Source organism: Sceloporus occidentalis, unplaced genomic scaffold (assembly GCF_023333645.1).
Source record: "Sceloporus occidentalis isolate IW3139 unplaced genomic scaffold, rSceOcc1.0.p SCAF_151, whole genome shotgun sequence".
Taxonomy (NCBI): domain Eukaryota; kingdom Metazoa; phylum Chordata; class Lepidosauria; order Squamata; family Phrynosomatidae; genus Sceloporus; species Sceloporus occidentalis.
In genome coordinates this window covers 1,601,597-1,627,456 of record NW_028317131.1, presented here as the reverse complement: position 1 = coordinate 1,627,456, position 25,860 = coordinate 1,601,597, and the positions used below count along the sequence as shown (strand labels likewise).

The 25,860-nt window shown below is 39.8% G+C and overlaps 1 protein-coding gene across 3 annotated transcripts in view; it reads right to left on the bottom strand.

Annotated features, from left to right (window-relative positions):
• Positions 1–25,860, bottom strand: part of LOC149280628 (disks large homolog 2-like) — a 522,250-nt gene that overhangs the window by 425,825 nt on the left and 70,565 nt on the right. The window contains exon 5 of one of the 3 annotated variants that reach the window (XM_089500310.1): positions 3,827–3,843. The exons of the other annotated variants lie outside the window; for them this stretch is intronic. Coding sequence (XP_089356436.1) covers positions 3,827–3,843 — 17 coding nt within the window. The remainder of the gene's footprint in view (positions 1–3,826; positions 3,844–25,860) is intronic. 3 annotated transcript variants of the gene reach the window in all.

The following is a 25,860-nucleotide window of genomic DNA, read 5'->3' as shown; positions in this document are numbered from 1 at the left end:
TTGTACTTCAGTGCCAAACAAATAAGTTTAGGCATCCCTTGAGAAAAGCCTCTTTGCTAAAGATGATGTGAAAACTTGATTTTTTTTTATAGTGCGATAGTTACTGCTTTAGGGAACATGAAATAGTTAACTGAAGAATGCCTACCTCAGCAATTAATGCCGTATAATCAGGCAAGACTTGGCTTCAAAATGAGACAGTAACAACTTGGACTGGGATGCTTTAATAAATATTTAATATATGTAAGTGCACTAATAGTGCATATATCCATATTTTTATGTATATTAAGAGTTGCATAGATTTATTTGTCGATATTTATATACGATTTTAACATATAAATGGCGTTTTAACTGGGGTCTATGGGCAAAACACTGCTTTGCCAAGGCCACTGGGCTAGTGTCTTTAATCTCTAACGTGGGGAAATTGTACTTGGCCACACTCTGGGCAGCCAGCCAGGGTAAGATCCTAGGTGTGTACATGTAATCATGCAGGGTAGAAAGCCCTGTGATCATATCCGCTTATATTGTTTTACTCTTCTTTCAGTCCTCTGCTCATTTTCTCTAATCGCATTTATCTCTTTTCACTCTTGTCTCTTACCCTCTCTTTTTCTCTCGTCTTTAAATTTTTCCCACCTTCACTCATTTTTGTTTTCTCCTTTCTCTCTCTCCTCCTGCTTTCTCTCTCCTTTTTCTCTCCTCTCGCCATTTTAACTCCCACTCGTGAAATCCTTGACCATTTGTCAGTCACACACCCCCAAGTGCAACCGATTGTTCAGGAAATGGCTGTGAAAAAGATGGCAACCCTACCCCAAATGGATGTTTTTTCTAATGCGACATGGCAACCTTAAAAAGCCCCGGGTGGATAATTTGTACACTAATATTAGTTGTGCCCTGGGTATGTAACCTGGACTGTCTACCCTTAAAGTCACATGGGGTTATAGTGACGACTTGTAGACTACTAGTTAGCTCTAGGTCAGTTGAATGATGTTCCTGCTAGTAATGGTAAATCAAAATGAAGATTTCTCCACATACTTATTAGGCATTTTAATAACGTTTTCCTCCAATCAGAGGGGTCATCGATATTAATTGAGAACAAATACTGCTATATTTAGTCCCATGGACAAATACATCCATATGTGGAGCCGGTGTTGGTCTTCAGTTTACATACGTCAATGAAACCCAAGCATCAGATGAAAAAATCTCGGCATTAAAAAAACATAAGAACAATATCTACATGACTTCTGGGTCTACAAAAACATGGAGTAGAATTCATTGTGGAAAGTACTATTATATGGCAACTATATTCAGTTGTGAGGTGTGAAAGTTTAGATAATCAACATTCTAGAAGGCACCATAGGCCAAGTCTTCACGTTGACTAATGTTCTTCATATGAATTGTGCATTATTCATAAACCGCAACAAGTAACATGAATTACAAGTGCCATTGCTAAAAGCAGCCTTTTGACGCTAGAATTTGTGTTTCTAAAATTCATGCCTTCCTGATCTTTGTTTGGTTTTACAACTATAATCCCATGCTGTCCGCCACTGACATCATCTCGATTTGTTCACAAAAGATTCCCTGCGCCGACTCCCACCTCTTGGGCTCTAGTACTTAAAAGAAATTCTCTATGAGTTAAAGGGCTATTATTTATTACTATTATTAAAGTAATGTGGCATTATCTATAAGCTATAAAATATAAAACTAAAAAATAACGAAAGGATCCCTGATAGTTTGTGTTTAGACATGGCCATTCCTTGACTATGAGCTTCTCATAGATGATCTACTGTTGCACAGCTCTATGGAACCTGCTAGCACTATATAAATAAATGTAATGTTGCCAACTCTTCTTCTTATTCATTAAAATGGGGTTTAGCAGCGGTTTCCGTTCACCAAATTCATTACGCATAATAAAAGGCCATTCTGTCCAATTTCCTTCTGCATGAAGGGCTGAACTGGCCTTACATAAAGCACAATACAATCGGTAAAGTGACTCAAGATATTTCACTTATTTTATTATACCTTATACAGGTTGCTAGACTTTTATAATGTATGGTGACGTTGGTAAGTTGAAACCTCAACTCTACTTCAATATCTGGAACAATGTATGTTCCTAGCGTGCTTCTCTTTCCTTTACCATCAAGTGGAACCCTGCACAACTACAATGAACTCAGCACAGCATATAACATTTAATTACAAGCTAATTATTTTTATAAAAATGCTAATAACATGAATTTTGGCACCTATCTAAGCCACTACTGCTTGAATGATGCACCCTCTGAAATGTGGAGACAATACAGAGGGGCATAACCCTTATTTTTCGGAGTAATAGCTATAATATCACTAAAATACATTTTTATGTTATTTTGCATTGTCAAGAACACATAATAACATAGAACACTTCTGAATAATCATTTAAGGGTGACTACTCGTTTTATTAATTTTTCAATTAAAATTCCAGTGATAGCTAAAAACACATCGGCTTTACTTTTGTTCAATTTTTAAACAATTACACTGATTGAAACTGATTGGCAGTTTTAATAAATGTATTTAGTCATAATGATGTCATAACACATGTTAAATATATCAGAAATATAATATGTCTAATAGCCAATAGCCAAACACTACAAAAATAACAATTGCAGGCCAAACTTAACAATACTGGCATTGAGTTCCATCAATCAGTGGTTCTTAATGACTAGCCTATCTTTTATACTTAACGTTTATGTCTATATTCAGTATACTCAATATACCAGACTACGGAAAATTAGAGGTGACATATAAAATGGAACCATAAGTAACAGACCTGTCAATCACGGAGTCAGTGGCCATTATAAGGCAGCTCTTCATAATGGTTTAGTTTCCCAAGAGGGGTTATAATAAATCACATTCCTAGATGGATCTTGCCCTTGGCTATATGAATTTGTCTTCCGCAAACCCAGTGAGCAAAAAATACATTTTGTTTCCATATAAAGCTTATTTCTTTTAATAATTTTACACTATTAAAATGGTAAGAGGCTCATGTAAAATATAGCAAAAATGTGCAATCTAATCTTTGAGAATTTCTCAGTGCAGAATTTTTTGAGAACACACCGGGAATACAGGTTAGAGGCACTCGGGTCTACTCCAGTCAAATAAATTCAGTAGACTTTGCTGTGATAATAGACAGGTGCCTGGCTATATATGCTTTTATATGATGTATGTTTAATAAAGAAGACTATTACTATCACAGCAAAGTCTACGGAATTTATTTGATGGGAGTAAACTTGAGTGCCGCTAACCTGTATTTATTGTGTGTGTTTGCTTGAAAGATCTGGCCCCTGGTCTGCAGAGCATCGACTTTCTTCCCTCGAGGAGTGGGAGACTTATTGGGAGACGCCTGGCTTTTAGATGTTAATTTTTTGAGACAGATGCTTAATAGTTAACAAGAATCATGAGATGAAGAATGGGATGTATCCATGGAATGCCTACGGGCCCTAGCATTGGTCATAGGCAAATTCAACTCGGGCATACTTGCAACGGCCACTCTACCGTCTGATATAAGTATAATGATGGGATGCTAATTTACTAATGATCTCCTTATGTTTCCATCTATATTCACTCTCTCTCTTTCGCCCACACTATCCTGAAACAGTAGATCCATAACAATTGCAATCTTTGACAAGCCAAGATTCAACTTTACGCCTTTGAAGGATTCACAAAAGGCAAAGAAGTTTGGGAGTGAAAGCTACAATGAACATTATGCTATTCTCCTGCCATTTACCAAATCTCAAGGCCAGACTCATGACCTTTTCAACAGAAGTGGTAAAGTTTAATGCAATGAGTAATACACATGGGATGGGCATAAGGCTGAACTTAAGACAAAAGACCAAGTAAAGGTTGAGATATTACAGTAAGAAACAAGAAACTGGCAGACTAGATGATCAAGCATCTCTTATCTGCTACTAAATTCAAGGCTTCATTTACTACCCTTAAGATACATTTGACTTGTATTAAAAGCAGTTAATTTGAAACATTTTGATTTTTCAGAGCTCCAAAAGGTTCCAACCTGACCAAAGGTCATCTGGCCTAGCATGATCCATAGGTATACCTGGGAACTTCTCAGGGCTTGTTGCCCTTTTTTGGGCAAAACTGAGTTTGGCTGTGACAAAACGACCTAGTTATAGGCCAGGGTTAGTCCCAGTTAGACAAGAGTAGGAAGGAACTGGGCATGGACTTGAAGGAACCCTGCCGGAGTGTGGACATAACCAAAGGTCACACCTATGCCATAAAATTAATGACATTAACCCAGGTCCCTGAGGAAGAAGTGCTTCATCCAGAGACATCAGTTGAAACCCGATTAGTTATCAGCACTGTCCATATGTTAACTTTTTTTACAATTGAAGTACCTAAATCACTCTAGACTAGACCACAGAATGTTCTCTAAATGGAATGTTGATATACAGGGTTAGTTTCCTATGAAGCCAGGTGGTAGAGTAAATTAATTGACCCTAATTCATGGTAAGACAACAGTGAGAGGAGATCTTATGAATATTAAAATGTTAATCGAAGAGACTGCAGGTTTCATCTTTTTGTTTAATTTTAAAAGTGTCATTATTGCCCGTGGTTTTACATTCACACGGTAGCTGGCGATTTTATATTTTTCTGCACACATCGTAAAATCCCGTATCAGAGGCAGGAAAGCACAAATTGGTATACGCACATCTTTAATGCTGTGTGAAGGTACTAATTCTCCGAAAGCTGAAATGCCATTATCTTGTAATTACCTAATATACAAATGACATCTGTAAACCAGAAGACAAATTATTCAATCATGCCTTATCTTCATGTGTGAGACTGCAATGGGTATTAGGCTTATTTAATTATATTTAGCGCAGAATGTATGTATCACCTTCCTGGACTCAAAAGAAAAACTGGCAAATAAAATGTATAAAATATATTAAAATGCAGTTTAATTAAAGAAAAAATATTTAAGCAACACCACCGCCCTCAAAATTTTGCAAGCATTTCAAAGAATGTATAAAAAAGGTCTTTAGGTACAGCTGCACCTAATTACCTGAGTGAAGCCCTGCCTTTTTAAGTCCTGCCCTGCCTTTCAGTCAGGGCCTTGACATTGAAGTGTAAGGACTGCTCTGTTCCTGTTCCTGTTCCCGTGCCTGAGCCTGTACCCGTGCCTGAGCCTGTTCCCGTGCCTGGCGCTGTATTGTTCTGTTCCCCTCCTCCCTTCCAGTGGGCCTCCGTTCCCGTCCACCCTTTCCAGTGGGCCTCCGTTCCCGTCCGCCCTTTCCAGTGGGCCTCCGTTCCCGTCCACCCTTCCAGTGGGCTTCCAGTGAGCCTGAACCGGCAATCCGCCCTGCCAGTGGGCTTACCTGCCAGTGGGCCTGTGCCTGTCCCTGAACCCGAGCCTGTGCCTGAACCCGAGCCTGTACCTACCGTTGGCCCTACCTCTGCCTCAGCTCCTCTGTGTCTGCCTCAGCTCCCCTGTGTCTGCCTCAGCTCCCCTGTGTCTGCCTCAGCTCCCCTGTCTCTGCCTCAGCTCCCTTCTATCCGTTTTCCAGTTCTGCTACTCTGTCTCCACCTACCTCTCCGTCAATATGCATAAAGGGGTACAGACAGACTCCCCCGTATCCCCTGCACATGGACTCCTACCCGACCTGCTCGCCCAGGTCCTGACACAAATTTGGAATAATTATAAGAAAACTGTACACTAACAGAAAAAGAAATGTAGTATGGAAAGAGCACCTTTTGATGAAAAATTGGATGAACATGTTCATAATTAAAACAAGATTGAGTATGAAATACAGGAGAAGGAGCATTTGGAAGCCAGGTTAGATAAGGAGAGTATTGACCATATATGACTGACAAGAAGAAGAAGAGCCTGCTTACCAAAACATACATTAAAATGTTTCATACGAAAGAAAACCCAGGGCTCCAAAACGGCAACCTAATTTCTCACTTGATTAAAAAAATCTATAATTAATCATGTCCATATTAACGTTCGAATCTTTTTATGTTATTCTTTGCTAAAAGCCTAGTCTATATTTAAATATATATTTGAAATCTGCTAGCACAACTACTGTATATAGTAAATTCCACATCTTTATAGTTCTTACACTTTTTGCTGTAAAAATGCATTAAACTCGTAATAGTTCTTTGTCCTATTAATGAACAGTTCATCTGGGAATAGTGTAGTATTGTCCCCGAAAGTTTTTGTATAAAGTTATCATATCCCCTCTAAGATCATCATCAATGTTAATGGCAACTGCTTTTGTTGACCCATAATGTCATTGGAAACAGTTTTGAACGAGTTATATGCGCCTATAATTTTAATTCTGTAATTCTCCAGCTCTTCTTCTCCTCTTCTTTAGGTCATATTTTAAGGTTAGACTGGAAGTGTTATTTTTATAGCAATAGTTAAAAAAAAAAAACATTGGGATCTTCCTAATGATTGTCCCCCCAAGCTAGCAGCAGGATTGCATCAGTCTCGCCTAAATATACATGGCCCATGTCATCATGAAAAATAAATCGATAGGACATTTTGACAAATGACCTCATGTTGGAGCTTTCCCATGGTCTGGCATGTCTATCCACGCACCACATACCTCCCTCATTTCCAGTGGTTATCAGTGGACATCACAAAGAATTCCAGTGTCCGCCACTTGACCACTAAAGAATGAAAAACTGCTGAAACCTGCCACGTCGTAGCGACCTGATCTGGTCCTGTGATGTGGTCTCTTTTAAGGAAGTTGTCTCTCTACACTGTGTGCCAAAAAATGATGTCATTTCCAGGCGGGCAGAGCAATGAGGGCGATTGGTAACTGCAAGGCCGAGAGTAATGTGTGGGAGGACCTTGGAGGAAGTAGCTAGCGGTGGTGGCTTTTTTTGGGAGTGGGGGGTTAGTTAAAATAAATTGTTAAGATTGAATGGAACAGAATGTAGAGAAGAAAAGAAAGGAAAGGGCAGGCAAGCAAGAATAAAAGGGAACACCAAGAGAGAGAAGGGGAAAAGGGAAGGAAGGTCAAAAGTAAAAAATAGACTGTAAGAAGTAGGCAGAATGGACAGTAAAAGGAGAGAAATGGTAGAAAGGAGAGAGGATAGTAAGGAGGAGAGCTTGTAAAATTGCAAAAATGTAGGCCTGTCTGCAATCGTGTGGCGCATGTGCAAGGTGGCTTGAGCAGACCCTGAGGGGTTTCTCTATTGATTTATTTCATCTTTTTAGTTTTTAAACATTTTAAAATCATAGCATCATTATTTGCAAAATGCTAGCTTTACGCTTTGTTCATTACTGTTTCTGTTTTGGTCCTTTATACAGGGAATAGAATAATTTCATTACAAATATGTGGTGTAACAAAGTGAAACTATTACCCATTGTTTTAAATGAAAAAAAACATTGATGGTGTCCCCCACTGATCCAGTTGGCGCTGAACATGGCCACCATGTAACATGTCAAAACATAAATTAGCAAATACAAAAGTACTCACACTGCTTGCTGTACTACGTCAGAGGTAATAAGCTTCTGCTGTGGCAATCTTACGTTTGCCTATAACATTTTTAAAATGTGGGGCCAGGTTTTATTTGAGTCAGGATTTCAGACTTAGCACCGTATGGATATATACCGTACACGTGATAGATATTTGAGGTCTTGACTGTAACATAATATTTTAATAAACCTTTTAGGTGCTGATGTTGGTAATTCAGGCAATGTGGTAGTTCTTAAGAAATATTGCTTAAAAAGCAGAGGTCATTGAAATGAGCATAATTCATATATTATGTAAAGACCATAAATTATTTTTCGAACAACACTGACATTTTAAGTTAGATTAATGCTCTGGAGATAACCGATACAGAGAACTGCAGACAATGCTAGGGGAGGCAGAGCCGTCTGAAAGGCATTAGGAGTGAGGTATTAATCTTTTACGAAAATGCTCTGGTCAATAACATAACACAGTTTTATCTGAGACGAGAAGTAAAGTTAATTGACGCGATAACATATTCTCTTTGTAAGTATTATTTCCTGTATTCAACGGTACATTAAAGAAGTTTGGAAATGTTGTAACATCCAAGATATTAAATATCCATACCAGTCATAGATAGATACTTTTTTTTATGATTTTATCAAAGTCTAGACAAAATTTTTAAATAGTGAGGTCGAAACGTTGTTTTTTTTCTTCCTCTAATAAATCTGCCTGACGCTGGAACCCTTGAGTGCCTGGAGCCTTTATTTATCTTTTAGACAAAATTTGTAGCCTTCTATGTTATCCAGCATCCGCTGGTCTATATTAGGGTTGCGTTGTCTTTTTGTAAACTTTGCTCCTTATTGTATAATCCTAAAGATCAGATCCTTACTGAGTAAGCTTGTTTCTTCATCAAGTGCATGTCGTGCAATAACCATCATATGGGTTGCACCAAGCTGTGTTGAATGACGCCCTGACGCTTTTTGAAGGAACCGTAACTTCACAGTTCAGAAGAATGTAATCATTATATGTTAAAGGTATTGCCTAATTTTGTGTGAGGGGCTGGAGGTCTATTTAATACCCTCTAACCTACCCCGTCCTGAATCTTACCTCATTCTGCAAACCCTAGTTCTACTTATCTTTATCTTCAGGTCCCTAACGGTGAGCCCTCAAACCATGCTTACCGCCTCTCAAGGTTTCCACCACGATTCCACACCCTGATCCTTCTTCATTACATCATACTGTATGTCTGAGACCCCTTGGTTTGATGAAGTTACTGCATTTGGTGGTGTAGGCGAAGGTCATGGACATTTAAACTCCCTAAAGCCTTACAATTGGACAAAATGTTGAGGGGAGAGAAAGTTTCGCTGAGCATCCAGGGCATGGAGAAGCACTGAAGAGTGCCAGGAGTGGCATTAACTGGCTGGACCTGTGTGTTTTGTCTGGGGGGACTGGTTTAGCGGGGTCTGGCTGGGGGTTTAAGTTAGTAGGCCCAACAAAGAATAGCAGAGAGCATTCCAATATGGAGCTAAGCTTCATATTTATGGTCCTGTGTTTTTTTCCACACAGTTTCCCTCAAATCAGTGTTCCTAGGACTTATTGTCCTAGAAGACTATGATTAAGGTCCCTGAAAACAACTTTTATTCCCCTCAACTAAGCGGCCTTGTCTCAGTATGTATAAGTATTTAGACTAAGGAACAATTAATTGTATCTAATTCAGGTCTTCTTGGAATATATAATAGTTTACTGTCACAAATCAGAAAGGAATAAATAGCAATATCACAACTGGTCTTTTGGACAAACCACAAAAGGAAGAATCTATTTCTGCTGCCATGGCAATAGAGCCTTTTAGCCATTCAGTGATGACAGCTTGTATCAAGTAACTGTCTAGAATTATCAGAATTAACACAGCCCAACAAAAATTGAGGAGAATGTGACACTACTAATGGGGTATTAATGTCTATTGTTCCTCTTTCCTTCAGGAATAGAATTATTATTATTAGTTATTGTTTTATATAGCGCCATCTAATTCCGTAGCGCTGTACAATGAATTGCTCGTGGGACACATAGTTATAACTTTACATGTTATCTATGATATCAGCGAGCAGAGACCAACGATAAGCTTTGTTCCTTTTACAAAGATAATGTTAGATGTTACAGTATCTACTCTGGAGGAAAACTTTGCTTTTTGTCTATGCCGCTATTGGTTCTCTTTCTGGAGTAATCTAGAAACAAAGATCAAACCTTTGCCCCTCCAGCTTATGACTATGCCCTCTCGTTGTGGTAGTATTTCTCCTTTTAAATAAACTATCTTCCTTTAAGATCCTTTAACCTGTCCTGGTAAGTTTTATCCTGTAATCCATGAAGCATTTTAGTAGCCCTTCTCTGAACTTTCTCCAATATATCTAGCGTATTTGCTCGATTATAAGACGAGGTTTTTTTCAGAGCAAATGCTCTGAAAAATACCCCTCGTCTTCTAATCGGGGTCGTCTTATAATCAGACCACAAATAGAGGTCTGACTATGAGACTAAGATCCAGATCCCCCGCACCGCTGCAGGGGACCTGGATCCTTCTGTCTCCCCCCCATTTAACATTCCCCTACCCCATACACACTTACCGGTGCTTCCAATTTCCTACTGTATACCGGGGCAGCGGGTTGACGTCCACGCGATCCGCATAGACAACTTCCGCTGCAGCCAGATGGAGGTGTGGCTAGCAGCAGGGGTTGTCTGCGTCCATCGTCCATCGCGAGATGGACGCAGACAAACCCCCAGTAGCCAACTCCACCTCCTTCCGGCTGCAGCGAATCGTGTAGACGTCAACCCGCTGCCCCGGCAATACAACAGGAAATTGGAAGCACCGTTAAGTGTGTGTGGGGTGGGGGGGGAGTGTTAAATGGGGGGGAGACAGAAGGAAGACTGCTGCCCCGGTATACAGCAGGAAATTGGAAGCACCGGTAAGTGTGTGTGTGTGGGGGGGAGTGTTAAATGGGGGCATAGGGCATTTCTGGAGGCAGAGTGCTCTATGAAATGCCTTTTAACCCCCTGAAGCCACTCTGCCTCCTGAAATGCCTTATACCTCCCTATATGCCACTCTGCCCCATAATATGCCTTTTAACCCCCTAAATGCTAGAGTGACATATAGGGGTATAAGGCATTTCTGGAGGCAGAGTGGCACATAGGGGGTTAAAAGGCATATCATGGGGCACAGTGGCATATAGAGGGTTAAAAGGCATATCATGGGCCACAGTGCCATATTGGAGTGGCAAGCCTGGGGGCAGATGTGCGTAACTGGGGGGCAGGTTGGAAAATACAAAGAAATAAAAACAAAAAAATATTTTTCTCAATAATAGTTTACATGAATTAACATTTACTGGTAAAACTTTTTTCCTATAGGGTCGTCTTATATTCAGGATTTTCTTTTTTTCCTAAATTAATATTCAGATTTTGGGGGGGGTCGTCTTATAATCAGTGTCGTCTTATAATCGAGCAAATACGGTATATCCTTCTTGACATACGGTCTCCAGTACTGTACACAATACTCTAAGTGAGGTCTCAGCGGTCCTCTGTACAACGGCATGAGCTCTTCCCTCTATCTACTGCTAATACCTCTCCCTATACAGCCCGGCATTCTTACTACACCAAAGAATATGGTTTCCAAAGAACATTTTCATGTGACTGACGCCAATTTCCATTTTTTACACATGGCTATGCACACTTTACATCGGTAAAATACTTCCTGACATTCTAGATTTATCAATATAAAACAAAAATCACTTTATTTAGAATGTTGATATAATTGCGCCAATCTGTTTTCATAATTGCCCTGTCGTGGTTGAGACAGATTTACTAAATTACTGTGTAATTGAATTTGATATGATGGAACATATGGCTTATTGGCTGCCAGGTGCGTGGAAAAAATACAGGGTCATTTCTCATGAGACATCAAACAAAATGTGTCTGCCTGGAGTGAAGACAAAGTTTGGTGAGGAGCTCAGGCTGCTCCATTTACTGGTGGCTTTAACCCTCCAACATAAATAAACTGTTCACCTATGAGATAACACACGGCCATCCTGCATCTAAAATGGCACCGACGGCCGATGAAGGTTTGAGTCTTTAAAGAAGATGAGAAACGAGCAAGATGGGCCGAATGGTTCTTATCTGGACCCAAACAATGTAAGACACCGTTGGGGTAATGTAAGATTTCTGCCCACCTGTTGTGAAAATTATCATGCTTTGATCATTTTGAGCATCCATCCTACCACTTTTATGTCATAAAAATCCTAATTATTGTTACTCAGTGATATATTTATGAGGGTTGGTATCCAAGGCCTGCTCCAGGGCAATGGCCATAGCCTCCCAACCTACCAAGCAGAGGAGGACTCCTCTCTTGTTTTTGATGCCATATCCCAATATTCTGCATTAGTTCACACGAAAACAGGACATAATACAAATCTCTGATCTGCCTACATGGCCCACTGAGAGCTGCGGTTCATAAGGACCTCCTAAAAGTATACTTGGCTTACTTTAATCTAAGAAAAATAATCAATTATCATGTATTCATTAGCCAAGTTTCTGTCTGTGTCCTAAAACACATAAACCATACTATGATGTACAGGTTCTTTTTTTAAAAAGGTATCATTTCTAGATGTAGATATTAGGACATTTTACCCATCCCTAATATTTATTATCAAATTATTAAAGGCTAGAGGGGAACGGAAACCAGTAATGCCCCAGCTGTATCCATAGACATCCCGATTGTTTCAACGGAACCCAAGTTTTTGTTCATCAATATATCAAAAGACTTAACAGCAGTTGCATGTTCTGCATTGCAGTTCACTTGAACTCGGTATTCTAACAGATGCTCTGTGTTCGAATGTTCCAATTATACGTAAAAGTAGCTTCTGCTGTAGAAGAGTTATACGGGCTTAAGGGCATTAAATATGAAATAGTCATCCCCGGTGGAAATTCAAACATTAATGTCATAAGATAAAAATATTTTGGTGCAAAGAAATCTTGAAGGAACTAGTGTTACGGGCTGGGAAGAAAATAAACGCTGACTTGAAACAAAAGATTTAACAGTCAACCCAAACCCCAGGACACGTCCGATGTACAGACTTCCCACGGAAAACATTGCTATTATAATGTGAAATAATGCCTTGTTATGCTGGCTAAAGTTGTGCATTGTTGCTTGTAATATATGTATAAATGTTACATTACGTTCTATTTTATGGAGCGCCAGCAGATTCCCTAGTGCAAAATCTAAAATCCATATTGTTCTATAACATTAAGACACTTTAAGACTGATACAAAAGGAAAAGTGGGCCCTGCTCTTGGGAGCTTACAATCTATTAGGAGGAATGAGAAGGAAAGGGATTGCTTGGATGAGGATGATTTCGGCGAAGCAAGGGTGATGCGGAGAAGTCTGTGCCATGGAGAGCTCGAAGTCAGGGGGAACCGACGTTCTCTTTTTTTTTCCTTACCATTGTGAAGGTCGGTATTTAGTGAGCGTTTTACAGTAAAGTTAGAATAGAGGAACGTCTGATAGAACAAGATAAGAAAATTCTGGAGGATGAGTACAGCATTAGTAAAACGAGTTAGGTGGGGAGAACGGTTGAAGAGAAAAGCAGAACGGAGAATGTGGTTAGGAGAGTATTTAGAGAGTGGAGGTCTAGGGGTACAATGCTGTTAAAAGCTCTGTAGGTAAGAGTCACAAGTAACATTCTATCCCGGTGGGTATGCAGAGACAGTGGTGGGACTGGTATGGTGGGGCAGCAGATGAGGTTCGATGGTGTAACAGGAGCTTGACCCTCTTTTTAGGAAAATTACTCACAGGGGTTAAATTGTAATATTTTTTATGTTCACCCTCTTGATTCCATCTCAAGAATGATTTGCCATCTAGTCTGCGTTTAAGTGTTACTTCCTTAATCCCTTCACCACTGTTGTGTATTCGCCATTGTTGAATGTGTGAGGAGATTATAAAATATGCTCAGGCTCAATAAATAGGTTCTCTTGCATCCTGACTGCTGGGTCATGTTGTGTCTGGTGGTACGGTCCTTTGGGAGACCCTTTCTTTTCAGATGAGCACCTTTTCTCTGAGAACAGGAGCCAGCTTTTGCTATGAAGGCAACCATGGCCACGGACATCCCGGTGGCCTATTCAGGTTCCCGACACAGATGGTATAAGAAAAATGTCTGGAGAAGATGTTAGAATGGGTTGGAGGGCTGAATGTTGGGAGAGCCCAGGTAGCGGAAGAGTCTCAATCCATACAGAATACCATAATGAACTAGTACATTAGTAGCTTGGCTGTAACATCTCAAGTTGTTTTAGAAGATGCCTAGATGAAAGTGAGTATCATCAACTAAAGGAGGCTTTTCTCCCAACTGTGTTATCAGGAGTAAAGTGTGAACGCTGCACTCTTCACAGGGCTGATTTCCAGCAAGGTCACGCCAGGTCGACTACCATGTTTGTTACTTATTCCATAGAATTCCCTCTATGTATTGGCTCTCTTTCCCCGAACTCCCTCTATGTGCTTTGCAGGACGTGTGTTTGGTCATAGGTGATGCATCCGTCCATGCATGCAAATACCAGTGCTTACTTATGAGCTTCAGGTGGTCTAACAAGACAGCGCTCATGCGCAGGAGGGTCTTCTATTTATTTAAGAAACCAAGACTGCGAATGAAACAGTCGAGAGGATGCTTTTAGCAAGGCAAGTATTTTAAAGTTCAAATGTGCATTTATCAAAATAAAATCTACTGTTCAAGAGTCTTTCAGTAGGTTTGTAATGACCCTTTCTCTAGTTAGCGATGTAATGTAACTTTGTAACCTCTAGCTGATTAGAACTGCTCTGTATCCAAGCTTGATCAGTCCTTTTTGAATCAAGGTCAAGGTCAAAAAGTACGTAATGGAATTCAATACACTGGGTTAAGAGGTCGAGAGTCTAATTTCAGTTAAAGAACTTTTACGGCTAAACTGAAAACTAGGAACTAGAACTGTGGAATTGTGTATGGGTTCGCTAAAAGTACATTTTTGATTCTCAATCGAAGTTTGACCTGGTAATAGGCGAAATGGTGAGATAGAAAGGATCGTATTAGGATGGTAATATTCTTTGTGGTAGAGAGATAGATGTAGATATGAACCAGCCATTGGTGAATAAGTGTACATTGCAATGTCATTTAAATTAAACTTACCAGGATAAAAAAAAATAATAATGAATGCACATAAATTATTGTAATTTATAGCCTGCATACATATTTAATAATAATTCTTGTTCGGTCAAGGACTACTTGTGAATTCACATGTAATTTACATGATTAAGGGTCCTTGTAGACATGTCATCTTGGAGGTTGACAATACCATAGTACTTGATGCACATCACATTACCTACTGCCATTGAGTCATCAAAGAGGGTCACGGGTAAACCATGAATGAACTGTAATAAATTGGTCTTTTGAAGAAGGCAACTGAAAGACGCTCACATGAATCTGGGTATCCGAAACATAGGTCTAGCTTGGCTCTTGTAGGGGCTAGGCATGCCTAAGGGTCTAGCAAGCCCCAGCTCAATTCTTGCCCCACCATGACCAGCTCCAGATCAGGCAGGAGTATACTGCAGCACCTTAACTTTTTTATTGGTAACTTTGGATCAGTCCCTGGCATGTAACTGGAAATGTATCAACAGAAATGAAACATAGGGTTTATATATAAAAATGATTCTAGAATAAAAAAAAGGTGGTCTTATTACTATAGCCAGGGCCGGACTGGCCCACCGGGATACCGGGAAATTTCCCGGTGGGCCGGAAGGTCCGTGGGCTGGGCGGCCGGCAGACTTACCATGAAGACAGCCGCTGAGCGGCTGCAAATGGCAATGAACGCCTCCCTCGGTGCCAGGGGCGGGCTGGGCAGGGGGGCAATTGCCCCCCAGGCTTCCCGAAATCTAATCAAAGCGGCCGCTGGGTGCTGATGCGGCCGGCCGGCATCAGCACCCAGCAGCCGTGTGCGGTGGCCGTCTAGTGATGGGAGCAGTGTGAGGGGTGAAAGCTCCGCCCCCTCGCACTGACCTTTCACCCCTCACGCTGCTCCCATCACTATGCGGCCATCAGATTGCTGGGAATGTAATCTGAACGGCCGGTGCGTGCTGATGCCGCCGGCCGGCTCTGCTTCAATACTTTTTTTTACTTTATATGGCAAGCCGATCCAGCTTACCATATAAATAAAAAAAAAAGTGTTAAAGTAGCTCCGGCCGGCGGCATCAGCACGCACCGGCCGTTCAGATTACATTCCCAGCAGTCTGATGGCTGCATAGTGTGGGAGCAGCGTGAGGTGAAAGCTCCGCCCCCTCGCTATCAGACTGCTGCAGCACCGGATGTCAGGTCAGTGGCATCCTGTCAGCATAGAGGAGAACAGTGTGCAGCTACCAGGAAGTCAAGAGAAGTAGAAGGTGAGTAAAATAATGTATTTTTTGTACTGTATAATGTTTTTTGTATTTGTTAAAAACAAACAAAATCGGCATGTGTGTGTATGTAAGTGTGTCCCCCTATATGCCACTCTGCCTCCAGAAATGCCTTATACCCCCCTATATGCCACTCTGTCCCATGATATGCCTTTTAACCCCCTATATGCCAGAGTTGCATATAGGGGTATAAGGCATTTCTGGATGCAGAGTGCCATATAGGGGGTCAAAAGGCATATCTGGAGGCAGAGTGGCATAAAGGGGGTTAAAAGGTATATCATGGGGCAGAGGAGCATATAGGAGGGTATAAAGCATATCGGGGAGGCAGAGTGGCATAAAGGGGGCATAAGGCTTTTCTGGAGGCAGAGTGCCCCATGATATGCCTTTTAACCCCCTTCATGCCACTCTGCCTCCAGAAATGCCTTATACCCCCTATATGCCACTCTGTCCCATGATATGCCTTTTAACCCCCTATATGGCAGAGTGGCATATAGGGGGTTAGAAGGCATATCATGGGACAGAGTGGCATATAGGGGTATAAGGCATTTCTGGATGCAGAGTGAGGGTATAAAGAGAGGGTATAAAGCATATCGGGGAGGCAGAGTGGCATATAGTGGGGCATAAGGCTTTTCTGGAGGCAGAGTGCCCCATGATATGCCTTTTAACCCCCTATATGGCAGAGTGGCATATAGGGGGTTAGAAGGCATATCATGGGACAGAGTGGCATATAGGGGGTATAAGGCATTTCTGGAGGCAGAGTGGCATATAGGGGGTTAGAAGGCATATCAGGGGGCAGAGTGGCAAGCCTGGGGGCAGAGGTGCATAACTCGGGGGTAGGTTGTCAAATGAAAGGAAATAAAAACCAAACATGTCTCAATCATAGCTTTTATTAAATATGGAAAAAATAGTCTACATGAATTAATAAAGAAATAAAAGTTTCTTACCAGAATATCATGAAGAATAATGTGATCAGTGTTTTGTTCCACTAAATAAAATGGAACTCTTTCATCTAAAAATGTTCGCAGTAGCAAATGTTTTGATCCCATTATGTGTAATGTATTTCATTTATTAGGGCCTTTTAACACTTTTGCTTTCTGGCATTTTAATACAAATAATGAGATAAAAAGAATGGCACATAGTGTGACTCGGGTGTGTATAAGGGGTGCGTGTGGGTATAAGAGCTTGACCGTGAGATAAACTATATGGGGCTGGTCTCCAAATTTTTCCAGGGCTGCTTTTCAGTCCCAGTCCGGCCCTGACTATAGCAACCAATAAGATGGCCCAATTGGCATAAACATTCCATTAGCTGGTGAAATGACACCGAAGTCATCTAAAAGTACATAATCCTCCTTAATCCTTAAAAACTGCAACACGATTGTCATTTTTTTTTTTTGAAACGCAGGACACACTTTAAAAAGGACAAACAAAACATGCAATTATAAATTGTTCTTTACATATAACTGGCTATGCAAATTTGTATTTGTTGTAAACATCCATTTTGGGTGTACTTTAAAATTTAAATTCCGATGTTCTTGTGAATACATCTGGTGTTTAAGCAAACTGCTTTTTTTTTACCGAGATAATTAAGTGTTTGGACACGTCTCACAGGAAAATTTAAATAAATTAATATCGATTCACGTGACTGAAGCCAGTAATTCCAAAATGTGAGCAAAAAAAATTATAAATATTGGTTTTGGAAAAGTTAGGAAGCAAGCAAAAATATAATAGAGAGTTGCTAGTTCTTAAAAAACAAAATTGGGGGTGTGGTGGTTAGACCGCCAAGGCTGATATATGCCGCTATCATTTGAGTATATTAATGAAGAAGGCCACCCCACATGATGTTAATTGTAATACCAAGAATGTACAGTTCCTTTTAGGCCAACCACAGAACTTGGACATTTTTCGCCCATAGCCAAACTTATCCTAATTTGCTGCAAGAAGATTTGCCAGGCTAAACAGCAACTATCAAAGAGCAAATATTTATTTTTTCACTTACTGTATCCAAGGACAACATGAGGTGGTTAGCAAACTTAAGTGTGAAGAGGTCCCGCCCAAAAAATTTTGGTGGCTCCTATACAAAATACGCTATATGGACAAAAGTATTGGGACACCTGACCCTTACACCAACTGGGACTTTTATGACATTGCATTCTGAATACAGAATTAATAGACATTAATATGTAGTTGGTCCCCCTTTGTAGCTATAACGGCTTCCACTCTTCTGGGAAGGCTTTCCACAAGATTTTGGAGAGTATCTGTGAGAATTTTTGCCCATTCATCCAGTAGAGCATTTGTGAGGTCAGGCACTGATGTTGGATGAGACGCCCGGCTCACAGTCTCCGTTCCAGTTCATCCCAAAGGTGTTGGATGGGGTTGAAGTCAGGGCTCTGTGCAGCCGGTCAAGTTCTTCCACACCAAACTTATCCGACCATGTCTTTATGGAGCTTGCTTTGTGCGCGGGGGCAGTCGTGCCGGAATAGAAAAGGGTCTTCCCCAAACTGTTCTCACAAAGTTGGAAGCAGAGCATTGTCCAAAATGTATTGGTATGCTGAAGCAGTAAGATTTTCCTTCACTGGAAGTAAAGGCCCAAACTCAGATTTCAATAATTAAGATAGTGCCCCAATACTTTTGTCCATATAGTGGCCGGCAAAGCAAGGTCCCTAAAGGCATGGTTGGATGATGTTGGCGTGGAAGAACTTGACTACAGTCCATTCCAGATTTACAACATGCTAGCCTTAGTGGACTTGGAAGTTTGCACAAAGGAAAGGATTACTTTACTTTGCGTAGTACACTTCATTCATTAGCTTTTGTCATCTGCTCAATTCAGGAGGTATAATTTGCAAAGATCATTCAGAAATGTTCTCGTTGCTATGGTAACCAAAGACAAAGCATGCTGCTCTGCCAAGAATGTTACTTGCAGATATCTGAGCTTTTTTTTAAAAAAAAATATCTCGCTCAAGAAAATTTTTATTACATAACACTTTCCATTGGTATTCACAGTTTTGATTAAGTTAAAGGACATGGGTTGATGAAGGATGATTTTGGATGATTTTGTCGCTAACAAATAAATCAGCCAAATTTTGCAGGATAACCTTGGTCCCTCGAGAGAGGGAGGGATGGGTGTGAAAGAGCTAGTGAGGGAGAGAAATGGATATATATATATATTTAAACTGTTCACATTAACACATGCCTTGTCTCCTTTTTGTGTGCGCACCATGCAACTCAGTAGAAGATCCCCACCATGTGCTCCATAGTCAAAAACCTTTATTTGTTTATTGCCTACTCGTGCGCAAGCATTCCCCACAAAGATGAGCGGAGGATATAATACAGATCAGATGAGAAAAAAGTAACATCAGCTTTGATTTCTGTAGTCTTTATCTTGGTTACTCAGTCTGCCCCAGATGAAAGCATACTCTTTGGATACAAGGTCAAGCTCAAGAAGAGATCTGTGTCACTTACAACATCAACTAATAGAGCAGCATTCACATGTCTTTAAAACCATCTTTTCATGCTTTGTGAAAAGCATTAAAAGACATTAACCAGCTGCCAGAACAGCATAGCTTCTATTGTGCTAACTGGTTAAGTGCCAGATCATATTTCTCAGCATAAAACCCTCCATCTCTATAAATTCAGACACATTTTGTGCATTAAATAAACCTATCGTTTTGCTATATTAACCAACACAATCTTATCCATCCATACAGAGTTGTACATGTTTGTACATTATTTGAGAATGAAATTAATTCACAGATGCACAGTGGGAGCAAAAAAAAATCAGAGACTGAGACTGGAACTTCTATAAACCTTAAAACCAGAGATACATCTTACTAGATAGACAGGACATGTCAAAACAGAATGTGTAAGTAGACACGGTTGTGCAATGCTGCTACCTAGTGGCAAGGAGGACTACATGGCACACAGTATGTATGATGGAGTTATTACTATATTAATATATTTCTTTTATAGACCACTCTCCTAATACATACTGATACAACTGGAGAAGAGGACCCTGCTCCTACAAACTTGCAATCTATTAGCCTCAAATGAGTGTTCCAGATCTTCTTCATTTTTGGTATAAGCGAAGTTCACAATAATGCAACCGCTTGGCTGCTACTGATTGAAAGCAAGAGGTTACCCTGGACGATAAAGACGGTCATATTTTTAAAGGGTTACGTTATGATCTATGATCTTCTAGATTTAAACATTAAAAGGTTGGAATGGATGACTTGAAAGTCACCATTTTCAAGTATATTGGGATATATGAATTTTTTGTGGATAGTCTTATTGATTATTATAACATGTGTATCCGGATTAATAAGTATAATACATTTATAATCAAAAGTTACTTTAAATGTATTAAACAAGCCAGGAATGCAATAAAGGAGATTGACTAAGAAGATGAAGGTTGAAAAGATGTCTGACCACAGAAAGTGATGCAGCCAAGGGGACCACCGGTGCTGATAAAGTAGATGATGGCTTTCACATGTTTCTTTAGTGACCTCCTAGGTTATAATTTGGACATCATGGTGGATACTGTAATCATGGATAATGTAGGTGAAGTTTGTCAGAAGATTTATTCCAAAGCAGGAGTAGAGAAAAGCTCTTCTGCTGTCTATTTCCCGAGTACAGAACTCATAGCCAGACATGAGACTGCTCTCCCCGATAATACATGATAATACTCGAGCTTACTCCCTGAGGATACTGGTCACAGCGCTGCCTTATTCACGACTGAATGTACTGGGAGTCCTGTGGTTTCACTCAAGGGTTGCTGTGTGTCATGTTGAATGAATGAATTTAAAGATAGATGAACTTAAATCAGACACCTGAATTACAATTAAACCATTCAGTAATAAAAGGGTTAATTACATAGGTGTATCTAGTTGAACTCAGAGACTGGTTGTATCAATTGCTTTCAGAAGCCAAATGGAATTGAATTTTAAGGAGGGTATTGTCTATTGCAGTGAACGAAAATGGTCATGAATTTGTAACAAAATGACTGTGACTCAAAATTTATAGTGAAGTCAGCTAAATGTCTTGTGATAAAATTGTGAAAATGTAATCACTGAAGATAACACTTAGAGATGACTTTAGAGCTGACAAATCAAACTGTTCTAAATTGTGGACAACGTCATCTAGTTGGCAAATTATTGTTGGGTTTAAAGTTCTAAGTTCTAAGCTAAGGAGCAGGTCCAAGGCTGACCTTAATACATAGTGAAAGTTCTTATATAAAGTGAAGAAGTTGCACTTTTCTTCCAAAATCTCCAGTGGTGTTCATATCACTGGATAATTCACAATGTCACAACAAGGATACATCTTACTCCCGCAGGAATTACTAAAGAAGCAGTCAACGTAAAATTTACTCCATAACTCCTATGGGACAATGGAGTTCTAATAAACGTCAATGTTCACTCATCAACAGCAAGACTGTTATCATCAATCTTTTGTACTTAAGTATCAACAGGTAGAGTTAGTTTACCTTTTTGGCTGAAGAAATAATGCCTGGAACATGATTCTCAGTGTTCAGATCTTCACTGGTTGTGTATCCGTTTGAGCCATTTAAGCCATCAAGCTAAATAAATAAATAAATAAAGGGAATTACATTTGTAAACATTGAATCTATTGATTTAATGGAAATAAAATGCAATTGATATACAAGTCCATGACACAAGAAATCAAGTAGAAGGTACTTGGCAGGTAAAAAATAATCAATGTCAATTGTCCTTTTGGCATAGACCATTATAAAACGAACATAAACCAAGTAATGGTGCGCAAAACTGTATGTTGGTGGGGTAATTCATGTGAAGTCGCAAATTAGCATCTTCAGTTTGTGTTAGAGCTGACAATAAGAGATACGCGTCCTATGTGACACCAGCCCCCTGCTGCCTGCACCAAGGGCTGCTTCTAGGAAAGTATAATCAGATTGAAGGTTTGGTTAATTAAGGAGACGGACATTCTAGAGTAAGATCTTAATGACGTCACCATACTTGGGAACAGGGCTGTATTGGGGACAACTAAGCAGCCTGACTGGCCAAATGATGTATGTATGTGTATCCAGCCACCGTCCTAATAGGCATTTCCAGATGGCCAGTACGTGCCTTCCTGGGAACTTTCTAGGTTGGACAAGGAGTCCCTTAGGTGAAGCCCTGCTTCCTCCAGGATTCTGGGTCTTCAGTCTCTGTGCATGAGGGCACCATTTATTTTACTCCCTCCTACTTCCTACATACAAAAAAAAAAATAACTGGAGCTGCCCCTGTCCCTATTTTCCCCATACAACTAATCCTGCAACAGAATGGAGCCACAGCCCCTGCCCCAGAAGACGGGAAGCTCCTAGGAAACCAATGTAGTTCTCAGGTGAGGACATCACTCTTCCCATGGGTAATAAGCCCAACATTGGTGTACAATTAGTGGGACCACACAACTCTGAACAAGGGCCCAAATTAAATTGAACCAGCGGAATATTTCTAACTCATCCCAAACTTGCCCCTGATCGCCTCCTGTTCTGTACAACTGCGAGGAAGTACGTTCAGATCTCCTTTTGCCTTCCCAGACACTTATCCACCATTAAATTCATTAAATTATCAATTTTTCATTAAATTTCCACTTTCCCCCAGTTTTTTTTTTTAGAGAATTGGATTTTTTTATATTAAAGGCACTAAAGAAATGCTATGATTTTAACAATTTAAATGAAATGCCTATTTGGTGAAGCCCATACTATTGTTGCTGCTAACAAGTTCAGTACGTGGATACGGAGCTCCTGATAATACAATATTTTTTTACATCGTTAATAAAGTGCTGGCATATCCACACGTCTTTCTCTTTCTGTACAAACATCATTCATTTAATAGGTTATACAGAACAGATTCACAAGGAAACGTAATTAAATTGACACCTCTGGGTTAAGTTGGTTAGGTTTCACTATCTTTCGAGGACCAGTGAAGTTTTAAAGGGACAGTTTAATGTCAACGGCAGCCCCACTAAGTAAGAACTCATGTTAAAGTACTCTGTGATCCCTGCAACAGTCCGATGACCAGGCAGCCCTACAGTCTATAGAAGGCGATCCCATTGACATCAAGGGCTTTTCTCAACAGACCCCCCAACATCAGCATTCGCAGAGCCAGTGTTGGAGCGGACTGGAGGTAAGTATATCACATGCATGGAAATGGATTCAGCCAAAACACATCTTTTAAACAGAAAATATCTGGGGTCATAAGAAAAGGGGTACATTTGGAAGGAGGGATACCATACCATAAGCATTTGATGGCTGGAGTATCTGTTTCATTAACATATCCAATATACATGCATATTACGGATATTTGGACCATGTCCACGATCATAAACATTTTTTCCTAACCCGTTAAACAATGCCATACTCGGTAAAAATGTCATGAACCGATGCTGAGATGACGATCGCAATATGTGGAACTATTTCACTCAGTTTCTGTTCTCTACGGGGCTTCCTTTAATAACAAGGTAGAAACAAATAATTTGTACTTGAGATAAGTATGTCAGCTTCCAAATTGTCTCTTCTCCAGAATTTCCCATTGTTTCCATGGTAACGTTATCCCTCTTCCACAACTGTCACGGAGAGCTAAATGCACTGATTGTGGCATTAAAAAAATATATATATTCATTCAGTTAAGAATTTAAAAAAATATATATAAAAATGATTTTACCTCTTTATAAAATAAAATAATAAATAAATGGGTGCTTCAGTTCAAAGAGGCGGTAATGATTTTCTCCTTACAGGAGCTCTCGTCTTTCAATCATAGCGGTAGAAGGTACGGAATTAAAAATTAGATAAAACGACAAATTATAATTGGCCGTAGATAAAAGACTAGTAGGAGAGACCGGCTTAGAGGGAAATTTGGTGTGGGTTAATAAAAAGAAGGTATACCCACACCGGTGGGTATTCTAATTACACTGGAGAAGAAAGAAGCAGAGTAAGTTTGTAAAGAATGTAAGTGTCTGTATTAGTGTGTTAATGTTCTGGTTAATTTTCTATACATGTCTATTGTGCTACAGAATAATAGACATTGTATATCCTCAGGGAGATTTACATTGCAACAAACTGGAAATCCATGCCAGCCTTTCCAGGTAGAGACTTTGATGAAGTGCAGGAGATGGACCAGTTGGAGGCTTCTTCACGTCAGAATCAGAGAAAATGTTTATGGTTCCTATGCAGGAAGAATGTGTAAGGATCTAAGTGACTTTGACAAGGGCAAAATTGTGATGGCTGGGTCAGAGTATATCAAAACTGTAACTCTTGGTCATGCACATGTGGTGGGTGAAGGCTGCTCGTGTGGTCAAATCCAACAAACGAGCTACTGTAGCTCCAATTGCTGAAAAAGTTAATGCGAGTTCTGATATGCGAGTGCTGACCCCCGTCCTCTGCCGAAAGCGCCTGCAATGGGTATGTGAGCATAAGAACTGGTCCATGGGGCGATGGAAGAAGGTGGCCGGTCTGATGAATCACGTTTTCTTTTACATCACATGGATGGCCGGGTGCGTCGTTTACCTGGAGAACACGCGGCACCGGGACGCATCCATGGAGCCCCCACCTCGCAACTTACAGGACTTAAAGGACCTGCTGCTAGCGTCTTGAAGATACCTTCAGAGGTCAAGTGGAGTCCATGCCTCGACAGGTCAGGGCTGTTTTGGCAACAAAAGGGGGACCTACACAATATTAGGCAGGTGGTCATAATGTTATGGCTGATCGGTGTCTATATATATATATATATATATATATATTTATATATTTATATTTACTAAACTATGTATTATGCAGTCAGCGATAGCTTTTCCTAAAACAATCTCATTGTAGCATGTGAGGGAATTGAATTTTTCTGTGAATAATCCCTTGTATGGGACACAACAGATGTTAATGCCATGTAAACCTTTATAAAACAGATGTAGTTGCAGATGTCCCCAACAGGTATAGCGATCCATGCAATTCCCTGGAAATAATGGGGGAAAAAAGAAGCTAAATGTTTATTGTACTTTGTTATTTCAATACGTTAAGCTACATTTGAATTTCCGTACTATTCTGGTTTACTAATTTATGTTACTCCGAATAACATCGAGATTTCCCAGAAGGGTACATTTTATAGTTCATTTTGTTTCCGTTCTTATAGTCCTCAAATGTTATTGTTGCAACAATGAAGTGAATATTACAATAAAAGAAACAAGAAATAATTCATTCAAATTACTGTTTTGTTTGTATTATTCATTACGTTTGTTTCTAGGAGAGACCCAGTACATAAACCATAATGACTATTCGTTCATTCAATATAATATTAAAATTATACACAATATGGAATAGCTTAAAAAACTGTAATAATACCAACTGATGTCCAAACTACAGCTAATAAAAAATAAAAAGTCGATTCCCGTCCTTAGTTTGCCTTGGGAAGACTCAAATTAAGCTTTTTAAAAATGTTTAAAGGGGAACTCCCACCATTTTTGTTGCCACAAGTATGAGATTTAAAGTAGATATATATGATTATATTGTGCTGGTTTCTTTTTTTTTTTTAAGCAGTTTAAACTTTTTTACAAAAATTTTTTATTTATTGTAATTAAATGTATTGCTTATTAAAAGAAGAAACATATAATACTTTACAATATCATTGACCTTGGTTTAGAAGACATATTTGCCAACAACATATTTGGCTTCGGAAGAACTATGATCCGGGAAACATTAAAATCCCTAGGAGGGACCTTACCTCCTAGCAGGTCATTATAAATGTCAACAAAATATATTCCAATAATAATTGGCTTAGAGGCTTCCCAAAATAACCTTACATCATCTAGATGCTCTATGTTGTCATCAATGTAATTGATCTATTCTCTTTTCAGAAAGGAACAGAAAGCATTCGAATGGTAAGGAGTAGTCGGGAATCTCCAGTTCCATGATATCTGACACAATTTTGTCAACAAAAAACCCAACCAGATAGGAGCATAGTCTGA